General features: G+C 44.5%; 1 protein-coding gene across 1 annotated transcript in view; it reads left to right on the top strand.

Moving 5' to 3' along the window:
- Window positions 1-22,767, top strand: part of ALPK2 (alpha-kinase 2) — a 129,231-nt gene that overhangs the window by 11,516 nt on the left and 94,948 nt on the right. The window contains exon 3 of the mRNA XM_011949283.1: window positions 20,088-21,798. Coding sequence (XP_011804673.1) covers window positions 20,088-21,798 — 1,711 coding nt within the window. The remainder of the gene's footprint in view (window positions 1-20,087; window positions 21,799-22,767) is intronic.

Raw genomic sequence — 22,767 nt, 5'->3', positions numbered from 1 at the left:
AAAAAAAAAAAAAAAAAAAAAAAAAAGATATCCCCATTGCTGGAAGAAACACCTCAGAACACACAACCTGCTGATAGAATTGTCACCATCAACTTCACTTACAAAGAACAGACAATTCTTTCCACTATTGACAGCCAGGGTTCAAAGAGCTGGGTTTAAATCCCAGATCTGTAAGTTGTATCATCCTGGGCAAATTATTTAACTTTTCTATGTCTCAGTTTTCTCATCTGTAAAATGGGGATAATAATAACACCTGCCTAATAGGATTGTTGTGGGGGATTAAACCAACACATGCAAGGAATTTCGAATACTCAATAAATAATAGCTATTTCAGGTGCTTTAAACATGCTCCCCACCCCAAACTATAATTTTGGAACTGATTAAAATAGGAGAGTTTGGAGGTAAGAAAGGCAGCATTTTTCCCATCTGCTATTTCTCTTTTGGAGGGTCAAAAAAAAAAAGTAGTTAAGGCCGGGCGCGGTGGCTTAAGCCTGTAATCCCAGCACTTTGGGAGGCCGAGACGGGCGGATCACGAGGTCAGGAGATCGAGACCGTCCTGGCTAACACGGTGAAACCCCGTCTCTACTAAAAATACAAAAAATTAGCTGGGCGAGGTGGCCGGCGCCTGTGGTCCCAGCTACTCGGGAGGCTGAGGCAGGAGAATGGCGTGAACCCGGGAGGCAGAGGTTACAGTGAGCTGAGATCGCGCCACTGTACTCCAGCCTGGGTGACAGAGCAAGACTCCGTCTCAAAAAAAAAAAAAAAAAAAAAGTAGTTAATGTGATTGTTCAAGGAATCATCAGGTAGAAATAAAGATGACTGAATCTTGCTATGTCTTGGCTAAGATGGAAAATGCATTTCATCCAAGGTTGGAAAGTGTTTTGTGAACTTCATGTTCCTGTGAGCTTAAGTAGGTCTAACAAGTCTTAACGATGACTAGTAGAACTTTCCGACACCTGGAAGCCATCTGTGTTCCCGATACAGGGCTGAGGCGGCTTCCCGTGGCGGTCTCCCTGAAGGAATTCAGCAGGCACGCATCAGGGCCATGACTCAGACCACGCCTGGAGCCCTGCTTGAATGAGTTCCGAGGGTCTGATGAGGAACTCCCAGTTAGTCCCTGGGTGACAGGTCCCTTCTGAGAATCCACTGCTTGTCATCACATTCTGGTGGTGACTTTAGTAGGTAAGTGTCTCAGAAGAGCGAATGGTTATAGGCCGTGTTCTGGGACACTCACTCACCTTTTCCTGGGGATGGGACCTGGGTGGCTGCTCCCACCATGGTGCAGACTCCTCAGGGCAAATCATGACTAAGGTGGCAGGTGATAGGTTGATCCAGGAGCCCCTTCCAAGACTTTGGGACAGTCAGGGAAAGGTGCACCAATCACTAGAAGTTGGAAACGTTCTGAAAGTCTGTGAAACTGTCACTCCATTGACACCTTCTGAGAACTGAGCAGGCCAGACATGTTAGGGAAGTTCTTGGAGTCAGCCCTACTTTGTAATCACAGAATTAGAGGCAGACACGTCTGGAAAGAGTGAAAAGATGGGGTGCCTCACTCATGTAGAAATCGTGATGTGTTAGTGCTAGGGAACAGCTGACCAACTCCAAGGTAAAGCTCATAAAGAAATTACCTGACAAGGGGAGATGGCTAGTTATGGGCAAAGCTGAAATTAATCAGGCCCTATGAGTCCTGGGAAGGGCTTTGCCCCCACTCTGTAGGGAGAGGGCAGGACTGAGAAAGGGGTTCAGTTTGGCAGCGTAAGTCTCAGCCCAGCCTATTTCTCCTCCTCATGCACTCAGCTGAGGGCCTCTCATGACAGACCCAAGGTCTCACTGCCTCTGCCAGGTCCTGCTTGGGAGCCTCTCCTGCCCCTGCCTCCTGAGTTCTCCATGAACCACTGTTTGACTTGGACCTCGTGCCCCTCCCTGTCTGCCTCCAGGCTCCATCACCTGGAATTCCTGCTTTGTCTTCTCCCAAGCTCATGCTCCCATTCATTTCTATCTGAATCCCACAATGCTGGGCCAATCTCAGTACATTCCATGAGACACCAGGCTACACCTCAGCAGAGTCCCCCTCACATGGGAGGGGAGCTGCCGCTCTGGATCCTCCAGGATTCCCTTCAGGCCACGCCCCACACCTAGGCAGGTGAACCTGAGAATGGGTGAGAATGGGCGTGGCCCGTGAGAGGGGTTAAGCCCTGGGATGGTCCCTCAGACCCTGCCTGTCATAGTCAGCTTGAGCTACCCTGCCAAAATACCATAGTGTGGGTGGCCTAAACAACAGAATTTTTCTTTCTCACCATCCTGGAGGCTGGAAGTCCAAGATCGAGGTGCCATCATGGTTAGGTTCTGGTAAGGGCCCTCTTCCTGGTTTGCAGAATCTGCCTTCTCACTGTGTTCTCACATGGGAGAGAGAGAAAGAGAGTGCAAGCTCTCTGGTGTCTCTTCTTCTAAGGGCACTAATCCTGTCATGAGGGCTCCACCCTTGTGACCTCATCTAAACCATATCACCTCCCAAAGGCCCTGTCTCCAAATACCTTCACATTAGGGGTTAGGGCTTCAACATGTGTATTGGTGGTGGTAGGGGACATAATTCAGTAGCTAGCACAGCTCCAAATATGGAAGGGCTCTGGCTATATACAGGGCCAGACTAAGACAATGCCAATGGGGGTGAACAGGGACCCACTGGTTCAGAATCAGACATTTGCAGCACTGTGTGAGAGCGTAAGTAGACATTCTAAGTATCATAAGTAGATACTCAGTTCTCAAGCCAGATTACCCAGGTCCAATTCTTGGCCTCACCTCTTACTTGAGCAGGTTGCTTAACCTCCGTCTGCCACCATTTCTGTATCTGTAAAGTGGGAATGATTACAGTATCTACCTTGCAGGGTTGGGTGAAGATTAAATGAGATAATACACATAAGGAAACTTTTTGAACAGCGCTAGTACTTAACAAATGCTAAGTAAATGTTCGTTCTTTCTGCCCTGAGATCTCCTGTGTATTGTAAGACACAGCCATTCTTTTGGTTTTGAGTCGGAGTCTTCCTCTGTCACCCAGGCTGGAGAGCAGTGGCATGATCTCAGCTCACTGCAACCTCTGCCTCCCAGGTTCAAGCAATTCTCTTGCCTCAGCCTCCCGGGTAGTTGGGTTTACAGGTGTCCACCACCACACCTGGCTAATTTTTTTTGTAATTTAGTAGAGATGGGGTTTCACCATGTTGCCCAGGCTGGTCTCAAACTCCTAACCTCAAGTGATCCACCCACCTTAGCCTCTCAAAGTGCTGGGATTACAGGCATGAGCCACTGCACCCGGCCAATTTTTTTTTTTTTTTTAATTAGCTTGGGGTGGTGGCACGTACCTGAGGTCCCAGTTTCTTGGGAGGCTGAGCTGGGAGAACTGGTTGGGCCTGGGGGGTTGAGGCTGCAGTGAGCCCTGATCATACCACTGCACTCCAGTCTGGGTGACAAAATGAGACCCTGTCTCAAAACCATACAAACAAAAGATTTGTGGGAGAAATTAACACGAGGCATCCAGGGGTTCTGTTCTTCACTGAGTCTTGCCTCAAGGGAAGCAGGCAGAAGAGTCATACCACGTACAGCATCTGAACTGGAGGAAGTGATTTGAATGAACTGTGGCTTCCTGGTGGTCAGAGGCTCTGCTGCTGAATCCTTAGGGCACTAGGTGAGCAGAATAATCTAACAGGCCTCCCGCAGTTGCTGTAGGAGAAGGCCCCGTTGTCAGCAGCTCTGGTCACCATGTGAACTGCAGGGTGTCAGACAGTGACTGCTCCCTTTCTGTCCTTGTCACTTCCCATTCCCTGCGGCAGCCGGATGGAGATTCTTCTGTTGGAGCTGCTCTTTGACAGCCCTAATGAGGCTGCTCCCTCGGCCCAGAGCAGGGTGCCCTGCTTGCCCATCTGCCTGCCAGTGGCTGCCGCTGCTCACCAGTGGGCATCAGGAGGTGGCAGCCAGGCAGAGGCGTCCTGAGATGGTCAGATCAAGGAGACAGAGAGGGACGCAGGACACAGCCAGCACTCAGGCCCTGACAACAGAACGGCAGACGAAGGGAAACCATTGGCTTGTGACGGGTTTCTTCCCTGACCACAGGCCTCTGATTTTGGGAGAGAAATTCTCGGACCTGGTTTTGCTCATTCCTTCTTTCTGGGTCCAGCAATTCGTTTTTTAAGAAGGAAAACCAACTCTTAACATCCACAGAGTGCATGCGGGGGCAGCTTGCCAATCATTGACTAGGAAACTCAGCTCAAATTGAGCAGCTAGTGGAGTGACAGCTGATGTTTTCCTGAGAATTTAATAAAGGGACCTTTACCCTTGATGGAAACGTTGGAGTCACCAAGCTGGAAGCAACTTCAAGATGCTGCCACTCAGAGCCTGGTCTTGGACCACCAGCATCAGCATCCCCTGGGAGCTTGTTAGAATGGCAAAATCCCAGCTCCCTCTCCAGACCCAGCCAATCAGAGCCTGCATTTTAATGATTCATGTGCATTTTTAATGCAAGAGAAACCCCACTGTAAGGCTTAGGCTTAGTCCAATCCTGGCTATACATTACCTCTGGGGAACTTTAAAAAATTATTTTTGCTTATATCCCACCCCTAAAAAATTCTGTTTTAATTGGTCAAATCAACTGGTCTAGTCCACTGCTTACACCCTACAGGTCACCCAAGGCCCAGAGAGGTCACAGGACCCGTCCAAAGTAACACAACAGGTTAGGAATTAAAGCTAGGGTTAGAACCCCCAAATTCTGTTTCCCAGGGCGTCCGAGTCCATTATGTTAATCACTGCATCTCATCCTACCAGTGCCATCCTCCCAAACAAAATCTATTAAGATGCATCCTGGAATATAATTCAAAAAGGAGTGATCATAAGGACTTCATTCAAAAATAAGGATTCATGGAGGGCCTACTATATGCCGGGAATTGTTCTCACCCTGAGGATACAGCAGTGAATACTGGACGCCCTGATCTCATGGGAAAGGGATAGCAAGAGGAACCAGACATTTAACACACCAGGAACTATGTCATGGGTCGGGCGAAAAAGGATAAAGCGGCACGAGGGAGGGAAGGCGCATGATGGTGGGAAGGTCTCTCTGGTGAGGGGCTCTGAGCACAGAGGTGAAAGGGCAGAGCAGGGGGTGATGTGGCTATTACCCGGGGAAGGCAGGTTCTCTTCATCTTCTGTGACTCTCACGTCAGCTCATTGCTTGTAGGCCATGGCACATGGTCCCGACTTTGGATTTGATTTGGAGTGAGAGGGAGACACACAAGAAGGTTTCTGAACAGAGATGTGATGACATTTTCTGGCTTAGTATAAAAGGATGACTCTCGTCTCGGTGCTGTGAATGTATCCTCTGGAGAAGACTCAGGGCACAGATGGGCACCTGCAAGCAAGCATGGCGGTAATTCAGATGAGACGGTGGTGCCTCCACCCAGGACGGTCCTGCAGAAGGTGGGAGCAAGCGGCCAGGTTCTGAGTGTGTCTGACAGGAGCTGCTGTTGGACTGGATGCTGGATGTGAAAGGGGAGTGAAAGATGGACTCCAGGATTTTTGGCCTGAGCAACTGGTAGAATGGAGTTGCAGTTTTGTGGAGACAAGAAGCGGGTTTGCATAGGGACATCCACAGTTTGGCTTGGGGAGTGCTGGGTGTTTGATGAATTAGCAGAGCTCTGGGACCCTGTGGCCAGGGACGTTGGTGCTGCTGAGAGCTGGGGCTGCCCACCGTGGCTTGTCTAATGGAGCGTTCATCTTAGTCCTGCTCGAAGATGAAGGGCCTTATAGATTTAGAGAATAGATTTACAGTTCAAACTTACAATTGTTTTGGTATATTGTCACAATGCTCCTTAAGATCTCTGGGACACTATGCTCACTTGGTGGCCTGTTAGGTGCTTTGGGTGGAAATTGTTTCCGGATAACTTTCAGTTTTCTTTTGATAAGAAGCATCAGTCATCTATTAACTAAGCATGGTGGTAGTAATGCCGCAGGATTTTTTTCCTTTCTGAAATCAGTTTGCCCATTTCTTGTTCAAAGAATCTCTGGTGGGTCTGCGTTGCTCCAAGAGGCTCAGAAAGCTATTGAAAGTGCAGAGCTTCTGCACCAAGTGGCAGCCAGGAAACCGCTCCCCACGCATCCCCAGGAAAAGATCCTGGCTCTACCACAAATGTACCTGTTCCCTGACGTGTTCACTATTGTACAAGAATCCATGTCCATTTATTTAGTTCAGTGCTTCTGAGCACTGGCTGCCCAAAGGAATAGCCTAGAAGCCTTTAAAAAAAAAAAAACCTGATGGTGAAGGTTTCACCCCATTATGCTGCTTAATTGTGCCATTTTTTTTTGGTGTGGGGAAGAGGTGGTGTCCTGGCACTGGTATTTTTTTCAGATTATTTTTATTTTTGAGATGGAGTTTTTGCTCTGTCACCCAGGCTGAAGTACAATGGTGCGATCTTGACTCACTGCAACCTCTGCCTCCCAGGTCCAAGCGATTCTCATGCCTCAGTCTCCCAAGTAGCTGGGATTACAGGTGTGCACCACCACACCCGGCTAATTTTTATATTTTTAGTAGAGATGGGGTTTCACCATGTTGGCCAGGCAGGCCTCAAACTCTTGACCTCAGGTGATCCACCCGCCTTGGCCTCTCAAAGTGCCAGGATTACAGGTGCGAGCCACCGCACCCGGCCTTTTTTGCCTTTTTATTTATTTATTTATTTTTGAGACGAAGTCTCTCCCTATCGCCCAGGCTGGAGTACAATGGAGCAATCTCAGCTCACTGCAACCTCCACCTCCCGGGTTCAAGCGAGTCTCCTGCCTCAGCCACCCAAGTAGCTGGGATTGCAGGTGCATGCCACGACACCCAGGTAATTTTTGTATTTTTAGTAGAGACGGGATTTCACCGTGTTGGCCAGACTGGTCTTGAACTCCTGACCTCGTGATCCGCCTGCCTTGGCCTCCCAAAGTGCTGGGACTACAGGCGTGAGACTTTATTTTTTAGAGTAGTTTTGGGGTCACAGCAAAATTCAGCACAAGGCACAGAGAATTCCCACATACCTTCTGTCCAGCATAGTACATTTGTTACAATCCATGAACCCACACTGACACATCATCATCCCAAGTCCATAGTTTACATGAGGGTTCACTCTTGGTGTCCGTTCTACAGGTTTGGACAAAGGTGTCATGACATGTATCTACCTTTGTAGAATCAACAGTTATCTCCCTGCCTTAAAAATCCTCTGGCACTGATATTTTTACAAAGCGCTCCAAGTCATTTGCACATTCAGCCAGGGCTGAGAACTACTGATTTAGTCTTACTGTGTGCCAGGCTTTGCTTTCAGCACTTTATAGGAGTTAACTCCCTTAATCCTCATGTCACCGGGTTGATGTCGGTTCAGCCATTGTCCAGAGCTGTCAAGTGGTTTGTTCAACGCTGCCCAGCAGATGGGCCGGCATGTGAACCGAGGCACACTCGCTGCTAAGTCTGTCCCTTAACCACTATGCAGTACTTACTGACTTTGCCAACTGCCTCTGCAATCTGCTCCAAATTGCTCTTGGGTGAAGAAGAAAAGTAAACTTTCCCTTGCAGTTCACACACTCACAGTGCTCCTGGATAGAATTCTGCACCCTCCACACGGGAGCTGCTTCCCACCCACTGCCCCTGTTCTTTATGGCCCTCTCCCCCAGCCCTACCTCCTGCGAATCCCACCTCAGCTCATTGCTTTATTGTCCCTTACACACGACCTGATCATTCCAGCTCTGGTGCATCTGCCAGGAATGCCCTCCCCTCTTCCCACCCGGCCAAAATGTAATTCTTCCCTGCCGGGCTCAAGTTCTGTGCTCCTGGCTTCATTTCCTAAGGCCCAGGCCACTGTGACCTCTCCCCTCCTAACCACCAGAAGCACTGGCTGCCTCAGCTGTGCCTTTTGGAATTCAATGACACTGGAGTTTGCAAATCGCATACTGCTCCGTTTGATACCCAAAAGTCTCATCTCTGGGGAAGGAAGCAAGTCTTCTACTAATTTCTTGTTTCCCTTCTCAAGTCCCATGCAGTGTGCTCAGCATGTACAGTTGTAGGTCCAGCAGGACACATGGGAGAACAGGGTGTTCCTCCTCATTTGGGGGCCACAAGTCACGTCAGATATGGAGAGCAAGAGCGTTTGCTCCTCATCCCCGGTCTGTGGTATAAAACGCAGTTAGGATCTTACAGAGTTATTTTCCATCCCTTTCTATGTAACTATTTTATTTGCTTCCCAGTGAACTGGAACCTGAAGTCTAAACCCCTTAGTATGGGATGGAAAACCTTCCACGGTCTGGGCTGAGCCACCTCCTGGCAGGTGACCCTATCTCTTGATTCACCTGGGCCAGCCTCAGTTTCTCCAGCATGGCCCCAGTCTCTGCCTGTTGCTTTGATATATTAAGGGTCCTTTTCAGGCCGGGCACGGTGACTCGTGTCTGTAATCCCAGCACTTTGGGAGGCCGAGGCATGCAGATCACAAGGTCAGGAGATTGAGACCATCCTGGCTAACATGGTGAAACCCCATCTCTACTAAAAAAATACAAAAAATTAGCCGGGCATGGTGGTGCACACCTGTAGTCCCAGCTACTTGGGAAGCTGAGGCAGGAGAATGGTGGGAATCCGGGGGGCGGCAGAGCTTGCAGTGAGCTGAGATCGCGCCACTGCACTCCAGCCTGGGCGACAGAGCCAGACTCCGTCTCAAAAAAAAAAAAAAAAAAGGAGCCCCTTTTCACTCTCTGAAGTGTCCTGTTTAAACAGCGAACAATGCAGTTACCCTACCCTCCCGCCTACCACTCCCCCAAGTTCCAAATTAAAAGTGGTTTATTGTTTCCTGGGAGGGCCTGAAGCTTTCTTTCCTACCTCCTTCCACATTTAGGCTATTCCTTCTGCCTGGAACGATCACCCCTCCACCAACCACAGACACACGTCATCTTTCCTGCCCAAATCCCGCCCTGTATTTCCTGGTCTGCTTCAGCTGCTGAGCTCCCCAGGAAACCTCCCTTCATGATCTTGCACGCCCCCAACACCTGAATCCTTATAACTGGCATGCTTGCTAATGGTGCCTGGCACACACTGTCCTGTATTATAGCTGTTTGTATAGACACGTCATTTCCCTTACTGGATGCTCCCATCCAGATGCTCCCGAGAGAAGAGCCTATGAACTTCACCTCTTTGTCATCCACATAGTGGCTAACACAATGCTTTATACATGGTAGACATGGTGGACGTTTCCTGTCATTTTTTTGGCCATATAACTTAAGACATGTCACATCTTCTCTGGGCCTCAGTTCCAATATCTGTAACATAGTTCCAATTCCTGTATCTGTTAGGGTCTAATCAGGAAGACAAAAACCATTTTGAAGCATTTAGTGCAGGGTTGCACAGATGACAGCCAACAGGGAACAGTGAGGTCACCCAGAGCCACTATCTCCTGGGCAGCAGAGACAAAGGGAGCAGGCAAGACTCCCAGTTCCAGGTCACAGGCCACAGGGCAGAAACTGGACCTCTGGTAGCCTGTCCCATGGGACCTGGAACTACGGAAGAGATGAGTTCTTCTTTCTTCCCTTCCCACCCCCCCGATGTACTGTCTCTCTTTGGTCAAACACAGCAAGAAGCCAGCAGTCATGGGAGCTGGGGTGTTACAGCCTCAGGGGTCAGCCCTGGTGATAGAGAACAGAACTGGGGAAGAAGGCAGGTGGCTAAGAACTGGCCTGGGAGAGACACAGCTCTGAAGTCCCTTTCGGCTCTTTAGGTGTGTAGTTCAACCAATCTGTTGAATAAATAACTGAATAAATTGGTAAATGTGTGAGGAATCTCCTCATTGTTTTGAAAGGTATCTAGTTACTTGTAGAAAATATGATCAAGAAATTCAGAGAATTCTTCCATCTCCAGGACAAACACAGCTTTGGAGCTTGGGAAAGACCAAAGTCTTTCCTATTCCTTCAGTTATTAATATGATTATTGATAGCAGCTGTCAGGTAATAAAATACAGACACTTGGCTTAAGAAAATATGATGACCTTCACCTGGTGCTGTGGCCAAGGAAAGGACACGGATGTCATCGTGTGATTATTTATTGAGTGGAGCCCTCTTCCCCCTCCCTGCTGCAGTGGGAGGGAAGGCTCAAAACATTCACAGCCACAGGAAGGGGAGCTTCAGAGACCTCCTTCCCCCCGCATTCCTGGCTGAAAGGGTGAAGACACTACAGACCTCGTGTTTCCTGATCTTGTTTTCTTTCACTGGAAAGTGGAATGCATAATAAAATGGAATGTCTGTGGTGCAGAGTGGCGGTTGTATAGCATCTAAATTCCAGAGATAATTCCAAATCTTTTTTTTTTTATTGTTTTAGATGGAGCCTCACTCTGTCACCCAGGTTGGAGTGCAGTGGTGCAATTTCAGCTCACTGCAACCTCCACCTCCCCAGGTTCAAGTGTCTCTCCTGCCTCAGCCTCCCAAGTAGCTGGGATTACAGGCATGTGCCACCACACCTGGCTAATTTTTGTATTTTTTTAGTAAAGATGGGGTTTCACCATGTTTCCTAGGCTGGTCTCAAATTCCTGACCTCAAGTGATCCACGTGCCTCAGCCTCCCAAAATGCTGGGATTACAGGCATGAGCCAACGCACCTGGCTGAGAATTCCAAATCTTACCTCTAGCTAATACTTCAGCTGCTTCTTCTATGAACCCTGTCTTCAGGGCACCTGCTCAAGTAGCAGTTTGAGTTTCAGCAATTTTAATATTGTTGGGAGCAGGGAAATGACCTCAGGGCAGGCAATAAAGGATTATCCACTTTTCAGGCCACATGAGATTACTGATTTTATTTTTATTTTTGCTGGTGGAATCACCCACCTTAATGGTCAATAGGTAGATGTATGAAATAATGCACATGACCCTTAGGGTAGGATGAGGATGAGGATGAGAATGATGATGAAGAAGATGATGATGATTGAAATGTAGAGACTAAAAAGTATATCATTTTGATGGCTATATTGTGCTGGTAGCTGGAAAAAAATTGTTTGCTTATGTCTTCCTTTTCTACTTGTTTCATTCTGTTCCCCAACCTCTTGTCTTCATATTCCTCTTTGATAGGGTTACTAGTCCTGTGGATTCTTGTCCTGCTTAGTTATTACTCATATTTCTAATCCTTGTTCCCAAAGCACAAAATCATGCTAAGTTGGCTGAATCCTAAAGAACTTTTAGGATTAGCTCTTCCAGAATTGATGGAACCAGCCTCCTCCTGCCCAAAATTAAATTAGATAGGCCCATGAATTAAGCATTGAATCAGAAATCTCTGGAAGTGGAGCCCAGACATAGATCTTCTTTCCCCTTCTTTCTTTATTTGCAACAAATAAGAAAAACCACAGAGGTTATGTCATCAGCCTAAGAGGATACACAAATGAACAAACCAAGCAAAGCAGTGACCCCTCCATGCTAATGCCCATCGTCCAGGGTGCAAAAGCTAGCTGTTCTGCTGTGACAGTGTATCCAGGCTTCTCTTGGTGAATAGCTTAAATCAATGATTCTTAAAGTGTGTTCCTTGGACTTCTGGAAGTCCCTAACACCCTTTTAGGGATCCCCAGGGTCACAAATGTTATCCTAAAAATACTCAAACATATCCAGCAATCCCATTACTAGATATAAACCCAAAAGACTATAAATTATTCTATTATAAAAATATATGCACACATATGTTCATTGTCACACCATTCACAATAGCAAAGACATGGAATCAACCCAAATGCCCATCAATGATAGACTGGATAAAGTAAACGTGGTACATATACACCATGGAATACTACGCAGCCATAAAAAGGAACAAGATCATGTCCTTTGCAGGGACATGGATGGAGCTGGAAGTCATTTTCCTCAGCAAACTAATGCAGGAACAGAAAACCAAAAACCACATGTTCTTACTTATAAGTGGGAGCTGAAAAATGGGAACACATGGACACAGGGAGGGGAACAACACATGCTGGGGCCTGTCGGTGAATGGGGGTTGGGGGGAAGCGGTGTGAGGGGTGGAGCATTAGGAAAAGTAGCTAATGCATGCTGGACTAAATATCTAAGTGATGGGTTGATGGTGCAGAAAACCACCACGGCACACGTTACCTATGTAACAAACCTGCACATCCTGCCCATGTACCCCAGAACTTAAAAATTAAAAAAAAATTCAAACATTATTTGCCCTTTTCACTGTGTTGAAATGTACACTAATGGTAAAAAGCAATGAAGGGTGTAAGTCTGTTGGTGGCTTAGCATGAATCATGGCAGTGGTCCCGAACCATATTAGTTGCCATAGAATTCTGCATTTCCATACAGCCACAGTTAAAAACAACAAACAAAAAGTTTTACTTAATGTCCTTTATGCATCAGTAAAAATGGGGTAATTTTATTAAATCTTGATAACTCAGTAGCCCTTTTAATGTCCTTTATGCATCAGTAAAAATAGGGGATTTTTATTAAATCTTGATAACTCAGTAGCCCTTTTAATACTCCATGTAATAAAATGGGAAATATATACAGAGCACCTCTGCTGGATTTTCTTAGATGATGAACATCTTGAGGACAAGCTTCTGCATGATTGCTTAAGTCGCAAGCTGAACTAGCCACTTCTTTCATGGATTATAATTTTGACTCAAAAGAATAACGGACAAATGATGGTTATTCAGCCTTGGGTATTTGGCAGACATTTTCTGAAAAATGAACAAAACAAGCCTGCCACTTCAAGGAAAACTAAAAGTATGTGTTGCCAGTGATAAAATCCAAACTTGCAAGCTGTCATTGCAGTCCCTTCTCTGAACTAGGGACTTCCAGTTTTTTCCAATATTCCTTCTGCTTTTTCCTCTATCTTCTCTCCTATGGGGACTCTCATTATGTATATGCTGTAAGCTGGTATACCATCGGGCTCCAGAACTCTTTATTTTTCTATATTCTTTTCTCTTTGTGTTACTAAAATTGGATAATCTCAACTGACCTCTTCAAGTTTGTTGATTCCTATTCCATCTGCCCAAATCTGCTGTAGAGCCCTTTTGTGAATTTTTTATTTCAGTTACTGTAATTTAAAATTTCTAAATTTCTATTTAGTTTGTATGTATAATTTATATGTCTTTATTGAAACACTATGCTTATACTTTTTTTCAGCTCTTTAGACATGGTTTTATTTCTTTGAACATATTTAAAATAGATAATTTAAAGTTTGGTCCAGAAAGTCTAGGAACAATTTCTATCGATTGCTTTTTCTTCTGTGTACGGGCCATACTTTGTTTCTTTGCATGTCACATAATTTTTATTGAAAACTGGACATTTTAAACAATGTAATGTGGCAACTCTGGAAATGAGATTCTCCCACCTTTCCAGGGCTTATTGTCTGCTTGCTTAGTGACTTTTCTGAACTAATTCTTTGTTGTCTGTGGTCCCTGAAGTTTCTACTGAGTTAGCTTAGTCATCTAATGAATGGACAGAGATTTCCTTAGGTGCCTGGAACCAATAGGTCTCTCGGTTTATTGAGGGGCTGTGTGTGCATGTGGGGGTATGAAGCATGCTTTCACACTCAGCCAGGCAAATTACAACTCTGCCTTAGCCTTCACTTCCTGCTAGTAGAAAGCCTTAAGGTCAGTTAGAGGTGAGAGCTCAGAATTTTCTCAGGTCTTTCCTAAGCATGTGCACTGGACATGCTTAGGAAGGCTGCTCACAGCCTTATGCATGTGCATGGCCTCCTAGATCCCCAGGAAAATGTCTCAGCTTTTCAATGACGCCTATGGGCTTCTCATTCCCAGCTTTCCCTTTTAACCTTTTTGGTTCCCCTATTGTTTAACCCAGTTATTATCTACTGCCTCAAGCAGCCATGGTGTTCAACAATTGCCTTTTTTTTTTTAAATTAGTACAAATGCCCCTAGGGAAAAAGTTATTTTTGCTGGGTGAACTCTAAGTCAGATCACACAAAAACAGTCTTGTGAGTGGGGTCTTCCAGGGAATTACTAGACAGGTCAAATAATGACAACTCTGGGTATGGAGCTTTGAAGGAGCCCCAACTGTGTCCTGCCCCCTCAAGCTGCTGCCAGGCTGTTTTCACTGTGATTGTGGAGTCTTGGTTTTCAAGACTACTGTGGAGCTGGTTATGGGGGAATAGAACTAGGGCAGGTTAAAGCACCAGAAAACTGTTCTGAGATTCAGTCATTTTTCTTGAATAAAGGCTCCCCAGATTGCCTTTAATTTTCAGAGCCCTGAAAAAGTTGATTCAGACAAGTTTTACCAGTGTTCTTGTTGCATTTACAGCAGTGAGAATTTTCAGGGAAGGGATGCTTCCTCTGACCTTCCTGCTCATATCCTCCATGCTTATACTTTCTACCATACAACTTAGCACAGACTTGATTTACACTGTTCTCTGATAAATTAACATTCATATTATTTCCCTAAGTAGAATTTTGGAAAACTTGTGCCCTTCATCAAAAGCTTAACAGTTTCTAATACTTTAAAATTATTCTGATAAGATCAGTGGTAACATTAATAAACATGGTTTTAAAAAGTTATATTTAATAAAATGTATTAATATTTGGAAGATCTCATGAGCCAAGTTTTTCCAAATGACCAATGTATGATGTTACAAAATCTTGCATGGGTAAAAGATGCATTTAAAATGCAATATAGGGCTGGGCATGGTGGCTCATGCCTGTAATCCCAGCACTTTGGGAGGCCAAAGCAGGCGGATCACCTGAGGTCAGGAGTTTGAGGCCAGCCTGGCCAACATGGTGAAATCCCATCTCTACTAAAAATACAAAAATAAGCCAGGCATGGTGGCACATGCCTGTAGTCCCAGCTACTTGGGAGGCTGAGGCATGAGAATCACTTGAACCCTGGAGGTAGAGGTTGCAGTGAGCCAAGATTGTGCCACCGCACTCCAGCCTGGGAGACAGGGCAAGACTGTCTCAAAAAAAAAAAAAAAGCAACATAGAATGATGGATTTTATGTAACAAGTATAGAAAGTTCACTGATGTGGTTTCAGATTCCACATTGTAATCTTCATGTATATCAAATCAGAATATCTTCAATCAGATGAAAAGGTTATTAAAATATTCCTTCTTTTTCCAACACATTTATGTGTCAGGCCAGCTTTTCTACATATATTAATCAAAACCATGTATTGTATCACACTGAATGCACAGATACAAAAATCCAACCATCTTCTGTTAAGCTTGATATTAAAGGTATATGAAAACACTTAAAATAAAACTACTCTCATGAAATGTTGCTTTGTCTTGGAAAAATATGTTTTCTATAAAAACATGATTTATGCTAATATGCAATGAATTTATTCTTGTTATTTTAAAATTAACTGTTAAAAATTTTTGTTTTAACTGTAATGTGGTAACTATTGAGAGATATAACCCATATAAATGAAAGTTCTTTGAAGTCCTCAATTATTTTTAAGAGTATTAAAGAGTCTTGATACCAAAATGTTTTCAGACTTTCTGGTTTAGACCATTTCTGGGGGTTCAAACTCAGAAGAAGCTTCATTCATTTAAGGTAACATGGACTTCTTTTTCTTTAATAAGGAAATGATTAATTTAGAAAGAACCCAGAGAATTCAAGCAAGACTTTTACAGCAGGGGAGAGGAATGTTACTGCTTCCCTCCGCCAAAAGAAAAGATATGCAAGGAGGGAATTCAATTAATTATTTAGGGAATTTCTTCCTGGATGGTTTTGCATTCCAGTCAAATCACTGTGGGGCACGCAGCTCTCTCTGCCAGCCTCCTGCAAAGATTCTACACCCCGACCCTGCTAATACCATTTTAACTGCTACCTCTGGAGTCCCTTCTCTGAATTCCTTTTTCCCATCCAGTCTGTTCTGTGCACCTTAGCACAGACCTCATCTACAAGGTTCTCTGGAAAACTAATACTATTTCCTTCAGTCAATTTTTAGCCATTTGGAAGCTGGACATGATGTTTCAGGCATCTCCTTCACTCCACTGCAGCTCGTAACATAATGCTGGGCACCACGGTGCCCATCACTCTATGCAAGTCTGCCATTTGGCTGATCAAGATGAAGACTTAGGACAGAAATACTTTATTTGCAGAATGATCTCTCTATACTGCGTCATTTCCTTTCTGGTAATGTTAGTTTTCTAACAGCATCCACAGAGCCAGACAACTAGGGTGGAAGGCTCTTATCCCAGCTCTATAGCTTTCCGACTTTGTCACTTTGGGGAAATAACTCCTTTGAGCCTCAGTTGTGCACACAGGGAGGAGGAAGACATTGTTTAATGTAGATTTAATGTAGCCAGCAGATGCTGGCTTCCTTGCCCAATTTTCTTCCCCTCCTCTTTAGGATGCTTCGAGATAATTAGCAAGGACGTGTCAGCCACAAATCATAACTCTTTCAAAGGCATTCATTAGCCAGTGAGAAGTTAATTACACTTAATCCAGTTCCCTTTTCTCTTTATTTACTGTACTTAGGATGGATTATAAATCTCTTATCAACTAAAACACATGTTTCATAAAATTATATATCACAAAATTATGACAATCTCCCATCTGTTTATTTAGTCGTTAAGAATTTAAATAGAGTATATTTAACCCAAAGATTTTCTCTACGTTTTTCTAAAATTCTTTTTGTTTTCTCTCCTTGATTCTTGAGAATCATCTCTGCTCCCCACCTCTCCTGATTTCTTACTGCTTTACTGCCCCTTGTGCCTCTCAGCCTTCTTTTCTTCCTTTCTCTCTCTTCTACACAAATCATGGTACCTTCCGGGGAAGTGGTTTCTCTGCAGAGAGCTCGTGGACTGGATAGGTCAGGATATCAAAATTACTTGGGATTTCCCAGTAGTCCATACTGCCTACCCTACCCTGCCACAGCCCCTCTGCCTTTTTTTTTTTTTTTTTCCGAGACAAAGTCTTGCTCTGTCACCCAGGCTGGAGTAGCTGGGACTACTGGTGTGTATCACCATGCCTGGCTAATTTTTAAATTTGTTGTAGAGATGGAGTTTTGCCATGTTGCCCAGATGGGTCTTGAACTCATGGGTTCAACTGATCCTCCCACCTCAGCCTCCTGAATTGCTGGGATTACAGGTGTGAGCCATGGTACTCAGCTTGTAGTGCTTTTTTATGCTCTCTGTCAGTTCTTAACAGAGGCCAAATATTCAGGAATTAATTGAAAATGTTCAAGAAGAAGACAGTGTTATAAAAAATCAAAAATTAAATTCTAAGCCGCACCCCCCTCACATCCCTTGGCCAAGGGGATCCCTAAGAAACCTAAAAATCTAGTTCAGGCCATGACAGGAAGGGTGTTAGACGGGCCTCATTATACCCTCCTCTCTTTGGAGTTTAGGCAAAACTGACTACCACTGACATTAACATAGAGATCATAAGACTCACAGCAGACTCTGTAGCAGGAAGATACCCAACTCCAACCTGATTCTGGTATAGCATCCCATAAAAAAGAGCAGGTCCTAAAGAAAATCAAAGTATTTGACTCTAAAAAATATATTTCTTTGACATATTTTTAAATGGCCCTGCAAAACCATACTCTGGTGGGAGGAAATCTGCATTCTGTAGTGAATGTCCTTCCCTTTCCTGGTCTTTTCCTGATTCGGGAGAGAATCTGACACCTTCTAAGGTCCAGAGAGGACATTTACCATTTATTCTCTCTGAAGCTTGCTACTCAGGGGCTGCCTCTACATACAAGAACCTTGGCTTCCACAACTCACTTATCTTAACAATTTCTTTCTGCTGGCTTCAACTCTTTAGGCAAAGCTTAGCTCTTCTGACCAATTGCCAATCAGAAAATCTTGGAATCCACCTATGACCTGTAACCTTGCCTTCACCACTTCAAAATGTCCCACCTTTCTGGGCTGAATCAACGCGCACCTTGCATGTATTGATTTATGTCTTTGCCTGTAACTTCTGTCTCCCTAAAATGTATAAAACCAAACTGTAAAAGCTGACTACCTCGGGCACTTGTTCTCAGGACCCCTTGAGGATGTGCCCCAGCCATGGTCACTCATGTTTGGATCAAAATAAACCTCTTTAAATATTTCACAGTTTTTTTTTTTTTGTTTTTTTTTTTCCGCCAACAATGTGGATGATGTGAAACTGCAGCAATAGGCATTTTTCTTCATCTGAGAAGAGTCTGCTTCAACTGCAGAGCCCTAGACCTAATTGACAATGATGAGGATGAGGATGTCTCCAAGGGTAGGCCAAGGACAATTTGCGTCAGAATGGCTTTGAAATCTTTAAAAGCAGATTCTCAGGCCCTTGACCTAGTGATTCTGCTTCAAGAATTTTAAACAGAGTTCTCTGATGATTCTTCTGCATGATTCTTGAGCACCAGAGGTAACTTGGTCTTGGCACGGCCACCTTCTTGGAGAATTCATCTGGTATAACATTTCTTCTTTGCAAAGTCCCTTAACATTGATCTTCTCATTTAAACCTCAGAATAACTTAGTGAAATACACAGGAGTGCAGGTATTGTTTTCTCCAGAAAGTTGCCTTAAATTTTATTCTATGTGTGCTGTTGGCCAAGGCAAAGCCCAATATCAGCCATGGGTCAAGCTTGGCCAATCTCAGCCACTCCTGAATGGCTTCTACCCAGGAGCCAGGTTGCCAACTCAACAAGACATTATTGAAATTGGGATTAGATGTCTTTGACTTCTGAAAATGAGACATATGTGAGCTGGGACTACCACTTGAGGGTTTATGAGGACGTATAGGATTGTAGAGGCAAGGGTCTCTTCAGTGGGGAAGAGAAAAGATGACCATGTTATATCTGTCTGTGTCTCACACTGACCCTTTGTAGGTTAGATATTTGTGTGTATTTCACACAAAGAACAGTCAATAAAGATCTAAGCATTACCTCTCAGACCAAGCCAGACCCACAGCCCCTGCCTTCTAAAAATGATTGTTGACTTCTGGGTTGGCTGATGCATACAATGAAGTCAGCCATATTACAATTACAATGAGGTCAAATGAGATTAATAAGGGTGAAACATACAAAACACAGGTAACAAGTTTTTATTGGGATTGCAGTGTCTGGGGAAGGGTTCCAGTGGGAAAGGACCCAGTTAGGCATGTCAGGCTGCAGGCTCCTTGTGGTTCTGATCCACAATGGGAGGAGCCTCAGGAGTACCATCCATCCTGAACTGAGAAAGCAGTCCGATCCAGGATTCTATTCCTCCCCTGCTGGGCCAAAGCTGAAATCTGACTTGATCTATGTAGGTCAGAATGGCACGTGGACATGGGTTTCCAGCCAGTGGAGCTCAGAGGCTGTGGTTTAGACTTTTAATCACATTAAATTACAAGGAAACAGCACTGTCCTTCACATACGTAGTCCTATCATGGTATTATCTTTATGGCCTCTGGCAAAAATGACACCCTTTTAGCAGGGTCTTCCAAAGATTTGAGGGTTCTCTGTGCTATTCCACCACATGAAGAATTGATATTTTACTTATTCATGTACAATGTCTCACTCTAGAAAAACAATGCTTTATCAAATTTCCATAATATAAAAATGATGTAAAAGGCAAGAAGAAGAAATTAGAATATAAATATTTTCCCCATTCATCTAGGTAATTCTCAGCATTTTCTTTTTTTTTAAATAAAGGAATAAAAGAATGACGCTCCATAGGCAGAGCAGCCCTGAGAGCTGCTGGTTGCTCATTTTTATGGTTATTTCTTGATGATATGCTAAATAAGGGGTGGATTATTCATGAGTTTTCCAAGAAAGGGGTGGACCATTCTTGGAACTGAGGGTTTCTCCCCCTCTTAGACCATATAAGGTAATTTCCTGACATTGCCATGGCATTTGTAAACTGTCATGACGCAATCCTCAGCATTTTTCATTTGAGGCAGTGTTGAGGAAAGTTTCAAGGGAGGATGCTGAGCGCCTAGGATTCTCAGCACTAGGGGCACCGGAGCCCAGAGGTCAGTTGCCTTTGGCCACAAACTCTTTTCCAGGGAGATCACAGATCTCCTTGAACATGCACTAAAACTATGGTCATTTTCTCTGTGTGCCATGGTTTGAAAATGTTGGCATGCATGTCCAAATATGGCACACTTATCTGTATATTCTCTTCATCCTAGCTGTACCAAAAATGATGCTGCTGTCTATCAAATCTCGGCTAAAAACTCTTTTGGAATGATCTGTTGTTCTGCTTCCATTGAGGTTGAGTGCTCATCAGAGAACCCACAACTGTCTACTAACCTGGAAGATGACAGGGACACAGGTTGGAAACATGAAACAGGGACATGTGAAGAAGAAAGTGCAAATCAGATTGATGAGAAGGAACATCTTTATAAGGAAGAAGAAAGCATCTCCCCAGGCACTCCCAGGTCCAACCATTCACTCTCCCTCCAGTCACTGGGCAATCTTGACATTAGTGTGTCCAGTTCTGAAAATCCCTTGGGTGTCAAAGGAACAAGGCACCCTGGAGAGGCTTATGATCCAAGTAACACAGAAGAAATTGCAGATGCGTTGCTTTTTCTTAATTCAAGTCATGTTTATGAAAAACAAGATGGACTTTGCCACAAGACAGTGCATTCCACAGCATCCAAGTTCTCGGATGGTGGCCTGAACAATGATGGCCCTCATGATGAAGGCTTACACTCCAGTCAGCAAAGTCCCAAAGTACAGAAATACATTAGCCTCAGTCTCCCACTGTCTGAGGCAACTGCACACATTTACCCAGGTGACAATGCCGTGGCCAAGAAACAACCCAGCCCACAGGTTTCCAGTGAAGACTCTGACAGTGACTATGAACTTTGCCCAGAGATAACCCTAACCTACACCGAGGAGTTTTCAGATGATGACCTGGAGTATCTGGAATGTTCCGATGTTATGACGGATTACTCTAATGCAGTTTGGCAAAGGAACCTGCTGGGGACTGAGCATGTTTTTTTATTAGAAAGCGATGACGAAGAGATGGAATTCGGTGAGCATTGCCTGAGTGGGTGTGAGCATTTCCTCAGTGGAATGGGTTGTGGACCTCAGGTGTCAGGTGACGCTGGGCCTATGGTTGCCACTGCTGGCTTCTGTGGTCATCACTCACAACCCCAAGAAGTTGGGGTGAGGAGTGGCAGAGCCTGCAAGCACGGTCCTTCATCCCCACAAACAGGGATGACTCTCACTTTGGGACCTCACCAGGATGGGACGTCTTCAGTGACAGAACAGGGGAGATATAAACTCCCCACTGCTCCTGAGGCTGCTGAAAATGATTATCCAGGAATTCAAGGAGAAACCAGAGACAGCCACCAAGCAAGAGAGGAATTTGCCAGCGACAATCTGCTCAACATGGATGAATCAGTAAAAGAGACAGAGATGAAGCCCTTGTCTGGTGAGTCGGAAAACGCAGGGATGAGCCAGTGTCGGGAGACGGCAGCTGAGAAGAGAGTTGGGGGAAAGGACTTATGGAGCGAGAGGGGTTCACAGAAACCTGCCAGGGTGAGGCAGCTGGGAATGAAGGGAAATCCCAAGAAGCCGAATGCCAACCTGAGAGAAAGTACAACAGAAGGTACCCTTCATCTCTGCTATGCCAAAGAATCTGCTAAGCACCCACTACCCCAGAGTTATAAAAGAGAGACTTCTCACACCACAGCAGCAGCGACTGGTCAGAATTCCCACGCTGATGCAGGAGAATGTGCTATTTCAACCCAGGCAGAGCAAGAAGCAAAAACCCTTCAAACTTCAACAGACTCACTCTCCAAAGAAGGTAACACCAATTGCAAGGGCGAAGGCATGCAAGTTAATACTCTATTTGAAACAAGCCAGGTTCCAGACTGGAGGGATCATCCTCAGGTAAGACTTTTCTTCTGAATAAATTACGAGATAAAAAGAACGTGTGTGTGTGCATGTGCATGTATGTCTTTTCCTTTACTTCACATTCACAATTGCTATACCATAATGTAAATCAAAATAAGTTTCCCAACACCGTCAGGGTACTTGTGCATGACAGCTGCTGCTGCTCGGAAGGAAATCTGGTTTTGAAAAAAGGCCCAGATAAACCCTAAGCCATCCTAATTATAGCAAAAGACTGATAGAAGTTAAGAGGCACTAATGGGATTCTGGACAGCTGGAAAAAGAAATCTGATATTTTGTCTGCTGCATGTGTTTTACCAGGCAATACCACTATTCAGAAAGTTTCTCAAGCGAATGTTTTGAGTGTAGCCTTTAAAAGAAGAAGGGGGGAAAAACATTGCTTTTAGTCATTTGCAAGGGAGTGCTTTGAAAATGATAGGTTTTGGCTTTAATCAGAATTTGTGGTATGAATGAAAGACTTCAGTGTGTCTGAAAGACTTGTAGAATTCACTTTTTTTGTGATGCTAGGGAAAGCAGAGTAACTTTTGCCACACTGGTGGGATGTTTTTGAGTGGATGTTTGTCTTATTTTAAAACAGAGTATAAACGAGGCTAAGAGAAAAAAAGTTGCCAAGAAATAAATGTGTTTTCCCTCATTACCGATTTGGGAGTGTAAAGAGATGGAATTAAATTTATGGGAATAATCAATGCACAAAAGATGTTGTGCTTGATACATAACTTATGTTTTTAATGATATTTTCCATTTTAAAGGGTCCCCAGTGAGCTTTGGACTTATGCTGTAGTATGGGCAAGATTGGAGTTTTGTAAATAAATACCTAAGAAAACTGATTTGTCTATTGTTTTTACTATACTCTGTATTCCCCTTTCTCCCAATTTTGTACTAGAAAACTAGTATTATTTTTATAGAAGACTAGATACATTCCAAAGATAAAATATTCCCAATGCAAAG

This window comes from Colobus angolensis, unplaced genomic scaffold (assembly GCF_000951035.1).
Source record: "Colobus angolensis palliatus isolate OR3802 unplaced genomic scaffold, Cang.pa_1.0 Scaffold108, whole genome shotgun sequence".
Taxonomy (NCBI): Eukaryota; Metazoa; Chordata; class Mammalia; order Primates; family Cercopithecidae; genus Colobus; species Colobus angolensis.
This window is presented reverse-complemented; position numbering and strand designations above follow the sequence as displayed.